The following is a 10,730-nucleotide window of genomic DNA, read 5'->3' on the forward strand; positions in this document are numbered from 1 at the left end:
ACAGGCCCCAAGAAGACTTTCCACATCAAGCAGATGTTCACCTGCACATCTGCTAATGTGGTATACTGTATCTGCTGTTCCCGTTGTTGCTTCCTCCACATCGGGGAAACCAAGCGGAGGCTCGGGGACCGCTTTGCGGAACACCTGTGCTCGGTTCACAACAAACAACTGCACCTCCCAGTCGCGAACCATTTCAATTCCCCCTCCCACTTCTCAGACGACATGTCCATCCTGGGCCTCCTGCAGTGCCACAACGATGCCACCCAAAGGTTGCAGGAACAGCACCTCATATTCCGCTTGGGAACCCTGCAGCCCAATGGTATCAATGTGGACTTCACAAGCTTCAAAATCTCCCCACCCCGTACCGCATCCCAAAACCAGCCCAGCTTGTCCCCACCTCCCTAACCTGTCCTTCCTCCCACCTATCCCCTCCTCCCATCTCAAGCCCCACCCCCATCTCCTACCTACTTGCCTCATCCCGCCCCCTTGACCTGTCCCCTCCCTAACTCCCCACCTACACTCACCTTTACTGGCTCCATCCCCGCCTCTTTGACCTGTCTGTTTCCTCTCCACCTATCTTCTCCTCTATCCATCTTCTATCCGCCTCCCCCTCTCTCCCAATTAATCCCAGAACCCCCCTTCCCCGCCCCCATTTCTGAAGAAGGGTCTAGGCCCGAAACGTCAGCTCTCCTGCTCCTCTGATGCTGCTTGGCCTGCTGTGTTCATCCAGCTGTACACCTTGTTATCTCTGAGCTTTTCCAGCAATTTTGTTTTTGTTCGTGGTGGCATTATTGCTGAACTATTAATCCCAAGACCCATGTATGTTCTGGGTACCCAAGATCAAATTTCGCCATGGCTGAGGGTAGAATTTAAATTCAGTAAAAATCTGGAATAAAGGAACTAATGATGACCATGAAACTGATGTTGATTGTTAGTGAAAAACCCATCTGGTTCAGTAGTTTCCTTTAGGGAAGGAAACAGTTATCCTTACTTGGACTGATCTACATGTGATTCCAGACCCACAGCAACGTAGTTGACTCTTAGCTGCCTTCAGGGCAGTTGGGGTTAGGCAATAAATGCTGGCCAAGCCAGCGACATCCTCATCCCATCAATGAATAAAGACAAATAAAAAGTATCCAGTATCTTCACCTGTTTCTTAATATCATATGGAGCAACTCGAATTGGCTGAAGACCGGTACTAGGATGCATGGGAACCACTCAGCACTTCTGTCTGACGGTTGCTGCAAATGCTTCAGCCTTATCTTTTACACTGAAAACAGAAAATTCTAGAAATCCCTGTGGGTCAAGCAGCATCTGTGGCGAGAGAGTAAGGTAACATTTTGAGTTTAGATGACTCTTCATGAGAGCTGTCTTTTACACTAATATGTTTGGCTCCCCCATCGTTAAGGATGGGGATATTTGTAGAGCCCCTTACTCCAAGTGAGTTGTTTAATTGTCCATCACCATTCGTGACTGGATATGGCAGGATTGCAGAGCTTAGCTCTGATTCGTTGGTTGTGTGATCGCTTAGTTCTGTCCATCAATTGCTGCTAATGTTGTTTGGCTTGCAAGTAGTCCTATTTGGTAGCTTCACCAGGTTGACATCTCATTTTCAGGTATACCTGGTGCTGCTCCTGGCATGTCCTCCTGCACTATCCATTGAAACAGGGTTGATCCCCTGGTTTGATGGTAATGGTTGAGTGGGGGATATGCCAGGCCATGAGGTTGCAGATTCTGTTGGAGTACAGTAGCACTAATTCTTAATTCTGGCTGTCCGCTTGTAACCCTCAATATACTAACCTCATAAAGGTTGGGCAGTAATTCATTGTTCGTTATGCTCAAGAATTGATTCAATATTCATTCAGCAAATCTCACCAGTTTTACTTCTCTGGAAGAATTATCCAGTTTAGTCTTATTGTGCAGCCCTTTGTATTTTTTTTAGTTTTCAATTTCTTTTTCAAACTTTATCCCCTTATCTTAAAAACTGCAGCAGTTTGTTTTTTGTCCTTATTTCCATTAGTACATTCCACATCTAAACAGCTGTCTCTATCTTTTACCCTCCCTTAGTGAGTTATTTACATTAACTAGTTTTTGATTTTGACCAGCTGCCTTTTTTCTATTTACCATCTTAAAGCCTGTCTAACTACCTCATTGATTTTGTTCATGTCAGGCAAACCCAGCAAAAGCAGTAGTTGGGGGTCCTCCAGGGTCTGTGTCACTCACAAACATTTAATGAGAAGAAGAATAGACAGTTCAACCCCTTGAGCCAGTTCCTTTTGCGGAGGCGATGACAATGTCCACAGCTTTCACAGTGACAGGGCTAGCATGTCTGTGCTCTCATTGCTTGCTGACTAATCTGTACCTTTTATTATTTTAAGTTTGAATTTTTCAACTTTTCCTTTGCTCTCTACCCTCCATAAACTACAATACAGCAACTTGTTTCCTGCTCCTCCTCCCTGGAAACGAACACTCATCATTCCAGGACTTTGTAAGCTGCATTGGCTCTTGGAAATAATATGAGGCATTTTTTTTCTATTCATTTTGTGGTATGTGGGCATCGCTTGCTGGCCAGCATTTCTTGCCCATCCCTAGTTGCCCTTGAGAAGGTGATAGTGAGCTGCATTCTTGGTCCTTGAAGGTCCTTGTTTAACCCTTGTAGTAAATGGTAATGATGGCAATATGAGATTTATAAAATGTTTAAATTTTTTGCGGGGATGTGGGTATTGCTGGCAAGGACAGCATTTGTTGACAATCCCTAATTACCCTTGGCTTGCCAGGCCATTTCACAGGGCAGGTTAAGTCTTATTTCTGTGGGTCTAGAATTACATGTAGCCCAGTCCGGGTAAGGACATTAGATTTCCTTCCTGAAAGTGCATTATTGAACTGGATGAATTTTCCAACAATTGATATTACCAATCAATACCTGCCGTGCTCATCATTACTCAGATTAGCTTTCAATTGTAATACGTCTTGTGGCCTATATTTATCAACATTTAATTTGATAAGTTTGTTTCTGGTATGTTGCCTTTTAAAGCTTGGAGAAATCCCATTCTAAAAATGGATCTTGGGCTTTTTCTCTGCCCTTTTTGTTGCTTTTGTACTGACAATTGACTGTCTATGTGGGGTTTGCACGTTCTCCCCGTGTCTGGGTGCTCTGGCTTCGTCCCACAGTCCAAAGATGTGCTGCTTGGGTGGCTTGGTCATTATAAATTGCCCATAGTGTCCAGCGATGTGCAGGTTAGGTGGTTAACTGTGCTAAATGTTATGGGAATAGGGTGGATTGCTCTATGGTGCAAATTCAATGGCCAAATGGCCTCTGTCTGCACTATAGGGATCCTACAGGTCTATGAATTCCAGATTTATCCACTGAATTTAAATTCCATCAGCTGCCACGGTTAGATTTGAATCCACAACCGTAGGGAATTAACCTGGGCCTCTGGATTACTAGTCCCGTGGTGTTAGCACTGTGCCGCTGTCTCCCTTTCGTATGTTTACACAAATACATTGGAATTGGTTGGTTGCTTTCTTCTTCACTGATGCAGAGTTTGTCATTTGAATCCAGAGGCCGGATGTGATATGTTTGTGGAGCAAAGTAAAATATGAGCACTGAGAAAATAGAGCTTCATATTGACGCTGACATCATAGAGTAATATACACTACATTCAATGGCTTAAATACGATTTTTAAAAAATATACAAGCAAACCCTTTTGCAATATTCTTTGGTTTAAAGTTGATGCAGTATCTGTATGGTGTAAGATCATTTATGGAGCAATCCTTTTGATCTTTTTATAAAATGCAGGATATGGCAGACTCACTGCTAGGCCACTTGCAGTAAGTAGAGTGCTAATATTCCAACCTTAAGGTGTTGTGTTTTTGTGAAAGCTTTTGCTTTTTAACAAGCAGTTGTATTCTTCTCAAAATAGTATTATCTTTTTAACTGCAATTGTTTTCCCTGTTGTGTAAGTAGCGCTGAATCTGGAGCCTGCAGGAGGGTGTTGCTGTGAAGATGTCGCATCTAACTGGCGACTGTATTCACTTGGAATCAGTGGGCGAAGTAACAAAAGACGAACTAATCGAGAAATCACATGTAAGTCGCATAAATCTCCTTTTTCGGGGACAAATCTTCATTTCTCCACACATCCTCACACTCCACACATCCTCACACCCCACACATCCTCAAGCACCCAGTAAATTTACTTTTCTTTTGCCAATTTTATTTTTGTGTTACCCTTGGGAAGACGTGGGCTCCTTGTTACTAAACAAACTGCTCAGGTCCTTTCCACTGTATTGTGTGAAGGACAGTGAGCAGTATCACTTTAGCAGAGTATTTCCTTACCCTGCTTGATGCCCATGTGATCTCTGAGATTCACTCATGAAAACTTATTGCCACTGTTCCAGCTGCATCAATGGAAAAATGCATTAGGCAAATGTGAGATAACAAGGTGTAGAGCTGGATGAACACAGCAGGCCAAGCCGCATCCGAGGAGCAGGAAGGCTGACGTTTCGGGGCTAGACCCTTCATTTTCTGAACAGATCTAAACAGTTCTAAACACTTCTGATGGAGTGAGACAATTGGGACAAAGATAGCATCATTTGCAACCTCAGAATATTGCAAACTGCTTTATAGCAGTGAAATACTGTATAGTCACTCCTATAATGTAGGGGAAACAGTTGGGAATTTGCACATAAAGCCCGACAAAAAGCAATATAACAATAATCAGATCTGTGTAGTGCAAGAAAAGGGACAAATGTTGGAGAGAGATAAGTTTCTGTTATTTGAATGGAATCATTGCCATCGTGTATACCTATCAGAGGGGCTTAAGTTTAGTGTCTCCTTTAAAAGACAGTAGCCCAACAGTGTAGTACTCCTGTACTGCATTGATTCCTACTGTAGATTTTGTACATGAGTGCAATTTTGATTCAGTCATGTCTCCAATGATTGAACAGAACTTATACCTCAATATTATTTGAGTCCATTGCTAATGGAAAGGAGATTGAATAGTTAACAATTCCTGTCCACCAACAGAATGCCTCAGGTGATCAATCCTGTACCTTTTCGTTCCTGGCATAGTTGAAACCATGAATTCATTATGCACTTATCCAGTCCTTGAAACTCTCAAACTGGCCAGAACAGTGGGTTTAAATGAAGGACCAGAACTTGCATGATCTGCCTGGAGAAACGTTCATATTGTCCACCTCAAAAAAAAAAACAATTTTGGGATCACTTTGTAAAAGACCAAATTGAGTAAGCCATGTTCTGCTTCAGGACTATATGGATCACCATGGAAAATATACAGTAAGGATTCCAAACATGTCTGTCAAAATCCTGGAAATTACAGGAAGAGAAGAAATAAGGAGCCCCAATTTTTGTAGTCCAAACAATAAGGGTTGGATTAATTAAATTTGCTGTATATTCCATTGTACCTCACTTCTAACATTAGCACAAGGGATGCACTTTTATGTCCATGCCTTTCTACAGAAATATCTATATTCTCTTTTTGTGTCTGTGTAGGGTACTTGTCAAGACTGTAAAGTTGGAGGGCCTAACCTATGGGCATGTCTGGAGGTAAGGTTTTATGCGATCTGTGGGTATAATGCACTCTGCATGGTGTTGAAAATTGTTCATTCTCATTTTGAGCTTCTTTCCTTTGTTAACAGAATGGCTGTTCCTATGTTGGATGTGGAGAATCCCACTCTGATCACAGCACCATTCATTCGCAGGTAGGCATGAAGTTTTGCTTTTATGAGTAAAGAAGAAAGACTCACATTTCTACAGTGTATTTCACAACCTTCAAACATCCCAAAGCACTTTACAGCCAATTCAGCACTTGTTAAAATGTAGTAAGTGTTGTGATGTAGCAAGTGTTGCAAGTAGTTAATGCACAATAAGCCCCCATATGTGACAAATGACCAATTAATCTAAATATTGATCAAGAAGTCATTAAAAACGCCCTGGTTATTTTTCAGAAGAGTGCCGTGGGATATTTTATGTTCACCTGAAAGGGCATATGAAGCAGAACGTAAATAGGTTATCAGTTTTTGGAATGCACCACAAATGTGTGGTATCATTCATATATTGATAGTATTTTTTCCAAAAGTTTTTAAGCCACCTTTTGTCATCACTCTATAATATTGACATTGCAGTTGTACCTACACCACATGACTGGAGCTCAAGGCAGTTCTCCGTTGCCTTCTCCATGGTAGTTAAGAACAGGCAATAACTTAGCCAAACCAGTGATGCTCACATGAAAAAGCACTTGTGAACAGGATTAAGGAGAATCCTAAGATATTTTTTGAATACATTACATTAAAAGGAAGGGGTTAACCAGGGAAACAGTAGGCACCGATAGGGAAACCTGTGTGTAAAGCCTCAGCATATTGGAAGGGTTTTAAAGGAATACATTTCCTCAGTCTTGACTCTGGAAAAGGAGAACGTGAGTGCGGAATTCGCGAAGGGGGACTATGAGGAATTTGCACAGTTTGATATAGGAAACGGGGAGGTGTTGAAGGCTCTGTTGGGCTTAAAAATAGACAAATCCTCTGGCACGGATGAATTGTATCCCAGGTTGCTGTGGATGATGAGGCAGGAAATGGCAGGAGCTCTGACACAAATTTTTAATTCCTGTCTGGCCACGGGGGATGTGCCTGAGAACTGGAGGGCAACTAATGCAGTTCCACTTTTCAAGAAGAGTAGAGATGAATCAAGAAATTACAGACCATCATTTTGAAGATATTTGCACAAAATTGTTCTAGGGAAACTATTGGAGAAAATTCTGAAAGAGAGAATTAAAATCCACTTGGAAAGGCGTAGGCTAATTAGGGATGGTCAGCATGGCTTTGGCAGAGGTGGGTCATGCCAAACAAATTTGTCAGAACTGTACGAAAATGTGATCAAGTGTATGGAGGAGGGAAGTTCAGTTGATGTAGTTTATGTGGATTTTAGCAAAGCTTTTGACAAGGTCCCGCATGGGAGACTGATTGAGAAAGCTAAAGCACATGGAATTCAGGGAAACCTGGTGAGATGGATCAGAAACTGGCTTAGTAATAGAACTCAAAGGGTAGTTCATTTGACTGGAGGCCTGTGTCCAACGGTGTATTACAGGATCAGTACTTGGGACTCTTGTTTGTTATATACATAGATGAAAATGTGGGGGGAATGTTAAGCAAGTTTGCTGACAATAGCAAGATTGGTAGAATGTTTAACAGGAAGATATAGATGGGTTGGTCAGATGTGCAGAACACTGGTGAGTGGTATTTAACCCTGATGTACTTTGGAAGAAGAGCAAGGTGAACGAGTATTTAATGAATGGCAGGACACTCTGTAGCTTAGAAGAACAGAGGAATCTTGGGGCAATTAGGCATGGCATACAGTATAAGAGCCAGGAGGTAATGTTGGAGTTGTACAGAGTGTTTGTTAGGCCATAGCTGGAGTACTGCATGCAGTCTGGTCACCTCACTACAGGAAGGATGTGATAGCAATAGAGGGAGTACAGAGCAGATTCACCAGGATGTTGCCTGGGATGGAGAAGATGAGCTATAAGGAGAGAGTGGATAGGCTTGGATTGTTTCTCTTGGAACAGAGAAAACTGAGTGGGCCTGACATGATTGAGGTGCATAAGATTATGAGGTGTATGAACCAGGTGAATAAAGAGCAGTTGTTCTCTTTGTTTGAGGGGTCAATCACGAAGGGACAGATTGGCGGCATGTTGGCTCAGTGGTTAGCACCGCTACCTCATAGCACAAGTGAGTTTGCACGTTCTCCGTGTCTATGCGGGTTTCCGCTGAGTGCTCCAGTTTCCTCCCACAGTCCAAAAATGTGCAGGCTAGGTGGATTGACTGCCCATAGTGTCCAGGGATGTGCAAGTTAGGTGGATTAGCCGTGGGAACTGCAGGGTTACAGGGATAGTGTAGAGTTTGCTCTTTGGAGAATCGATGTGGACTCGAACTGAATGCTCCTGCACTGTAGGGATTCAATGATTATATAGTTTTGGGATCAGGGCAGGGGCATCACTCAGGATGATGTGAATCTGGAATGCACTGCCTGGGAAGGTAGTGGAAGCTTAAAACTTTGCCCTTTAAAAAAAAAATTGGATGAAGGGCAGTTAGGCTTAGCTCCATTTTCCTGCTTGTCCATTACCCTTGAACTTCCCCAATCGTGACTCCATCCATTTTTTAAAAATTGTTTAATATGTTTCATTTATTAGTACAGGTTTCCAGATCCTGACAACTTTTGTGTTTTTTTTTGGGAAGAGGTAGAGGGTGATTTGATTAATTTGATTTGTTACTGTCACGTGTGCCAAGGTACAGTGAAAACTGATGTTTTACGTGCTTTACAGGCAGGTCGTATATACAAGTGCAGCAGGGTAACAGAACAGAGTGCAGAATACAATATTACAGCTGCTGAGAAGGTGCAGAGAAAACTCAACCTTAATATTAAAGAGGTCCATTCAGAAGTCAGATAAAAGCGGGAAAGAAGCTGTTCATACATGTATGCAATCTTTTTTATAACTTCTCCCCGACGGAAGAGGGTGGAGGAGAGTATAACCAGGGTGGGAGGGGTTTTTGATTGTGTTTGTTGCCTTCCCAATGCAGTGGGAAGTATAGATGATCTCTTAAAAGACTTTAAATTTTTTCATAAACAGTTTTAAAACTATGACCTCTTTATTGGAAAAGGAAATAATGTTTCTTTATCTATTGTGAACCTCAACATCATGAAGCACTGAAATCACCATAACAACATTTCTGATGAATACATTGCTGGCTTTTCCAACCACTCCTTGAAATCATATCCTTTGTTATCAGTAACATTCTGATAAATCTCTTATGTAATCTTTAAAGCTTTTATATCTTTCCTGAAGTGCAATACCCCAGCTGAGGCCTAACCAAAGTTCATTCCAACTTGACAAGACAGTTGTCAATACCCCCTTTAAATGTTACAAATGGAATCAAATTAATTTGCTTTAACAACTTTTGAATGGTTACAGTTCTGACTAGGAATGATCAGCCTACCACTGCAGTTCTTTTACCAGTCTTGCTCCCTATTACCCATTCCTTGAGTTCCAAAAGTCCTTGCTTACAAATGTCTCAATGCTGTTTATGACTTTCTCCAGTGTGTATTCACTGTTCTTATTTCTGTTCACTCCACCTCTCCTCCACCTTTGGTGTTTTGCACTAACCATGTTGTCTGTTCACTCAAAAACATTCTTTCCATAGTGATCATTAGCCTTTAGCAACCAGCCCAATGACATTTTGATTTTAAAATTCTCATCCTCGTTTTTCAAATATTTCCATGGTCTCAGTCTCTGTATGTCGATAATCACTTTCAGGGTCTCAACCCTCTCAGATATCTGCGCTGGTCTAATTTGGCCCTCTTGCGTATGCCCAGTTTTAATTCTCCACCACTGGTGGTTGTGTCTTCAACTACCTATCTCCATGGTGTTTAGCCCCCTCCATAAGCTGCTGTGCCACTTTACATTGCTTCCTTCCTTTGAGGCACTTTTCCTTATCCTACCTCTTGGGCCAGATGATCAAATGTTGGTGAGATATCTCCTTATGTGTCTCTCTGTCATACTTAGTTTTATGAAGCACCTGTGAAGCGGCTTGATGTTTCATTACATTCTACATGTAGTACACAGTAGAAATTGTTACTGTATTTCTTGTCCCCCTTTTATTCTTCTTATCCTTGTCATGCTCGTTTGACGCCTATTCTTTAAAATGCCTTTTGATCAAGTAAAATTAACATAAATGCCAAAACATCTCATGGGTTCTTCAGGAGCATTATCAGAAAAAAAATGCAGAGTATAATGCTTACTGTCAGGCTTTCCACATTGTATTTTCTCTCTGTTCTCTATGTAACAATGTATGTTCCAACTTTGAGAGCAGCAAGAAGAGGGGATGTACCAGTATTCAATAGACAGCTGCCAAAGCTTAATGATCACTATTTCTTCAAAGCTTTAGAAATCCATAATTTTTATTTTCTGGATGCTGCAAATGACAGGCTAAAAGATCATCTCATTATTCATTGATTTAAAAACCCAGAAAGTTTCCATTCTGGCATTAATGATAACACTAAAAACAGATTCCTATTGAACTGCGATGACGCAGGTGAATCACTAATTTTTCTCCCGCACTTGCCTCAAGACAGTGGTTGTCACTGGTTTGTAAGTCCACAATGACCACTAACTTCCAATGGGCTGGTTGATCATTTAAAGTGGTGGGTGGTGGGTGTGGGTGGTGTCTGGAGAATAGAGTTGGGTGATTTGTGGGGGCCGAATTGGTGTCTTCACCTAAAAGTAGCAGTATTAATCTAATTATCTCCTACTTGCAGAATTGTGATTTTGTTTTATCTTGTGTTTTGGGACAGGTTGCATGCATTCTACAAGGTAGATAATAACACAATAATGAACGAGAGAATGGTTTTTCCTTCCACTCAGTTCTACTGGTTTGTGGTGGTGAAGTCTTTTCCAACTGGATGTAATTTGTGGATGCAATGGTTACTTTCAGTGATTCTTTTGTATTTTATTACAAATGGCCTTGCAAATATACTATTATAAAAGCTGTTGTCTGAAGGCTCATTGCTGGTAGGGTCAGTTCTATAACTGAGGCCAACCATGACGTTATCTAAGACAACAAGGTGCAGGGCTTGCAGGCCAAGCAGCATCATAGGAGCAGAGAGGCTGACGTTTCGGGCCTAGACCCTTCATCAGAAAAGGGGGAGGGGAAGGGGGTT

The 10,730-nt window shown here is 41.7% G+C and overlaps 1 protein-coding gene across 1 annotated transcript in view; it reads left to right on the forward strand.

Moving 5' to 3' along the window:
• Positions 1-3,967: 3,967 nt before the first annotated feature.
• LOC109920950 (ubiquitin carboxyl-terminal hydrolase 33-like) overlaps positions 3,968-10,730 on the forward strand; it is a gene marked incomplete at its 3' end in the record, with an annotated part of 16,262 nt that continues 9,499 nt past the window's right edge. The window contains exons 1-3 of the mRNA XM_048593553.1: positions 3,968-4,088; positions 5,514-5,567; positions 5,660-5,722. Coding sequence (XP_048449510.1) covers positions 4,008-4,088; positions 5,514-5,567; positions 5,660-5,722 — 198 coding nt within the window. The remainder of the gene's footprint in view (positions 4,089-5,513; positions 5,568-5,659; positions 5,723-10,730) is intronic.

Source organism: Rhincodon typus, unplaced genomic scaffold (genome assembly GCF_021869965.1).
Source record: "Rhincodon typus isolate 14 unplaced genomic scaffold, sRhiTyp1.1 hic_rhity00003092, whole genome shotgun sequence".
NCBI classification, from domain to species: domain Eukaryota; kingdom Metazoa; phylum Chordata; class Chondrichthyes; order Orectolobiformes; family Rhincodontidae; genus Rhincodon; species Rhincodon typus.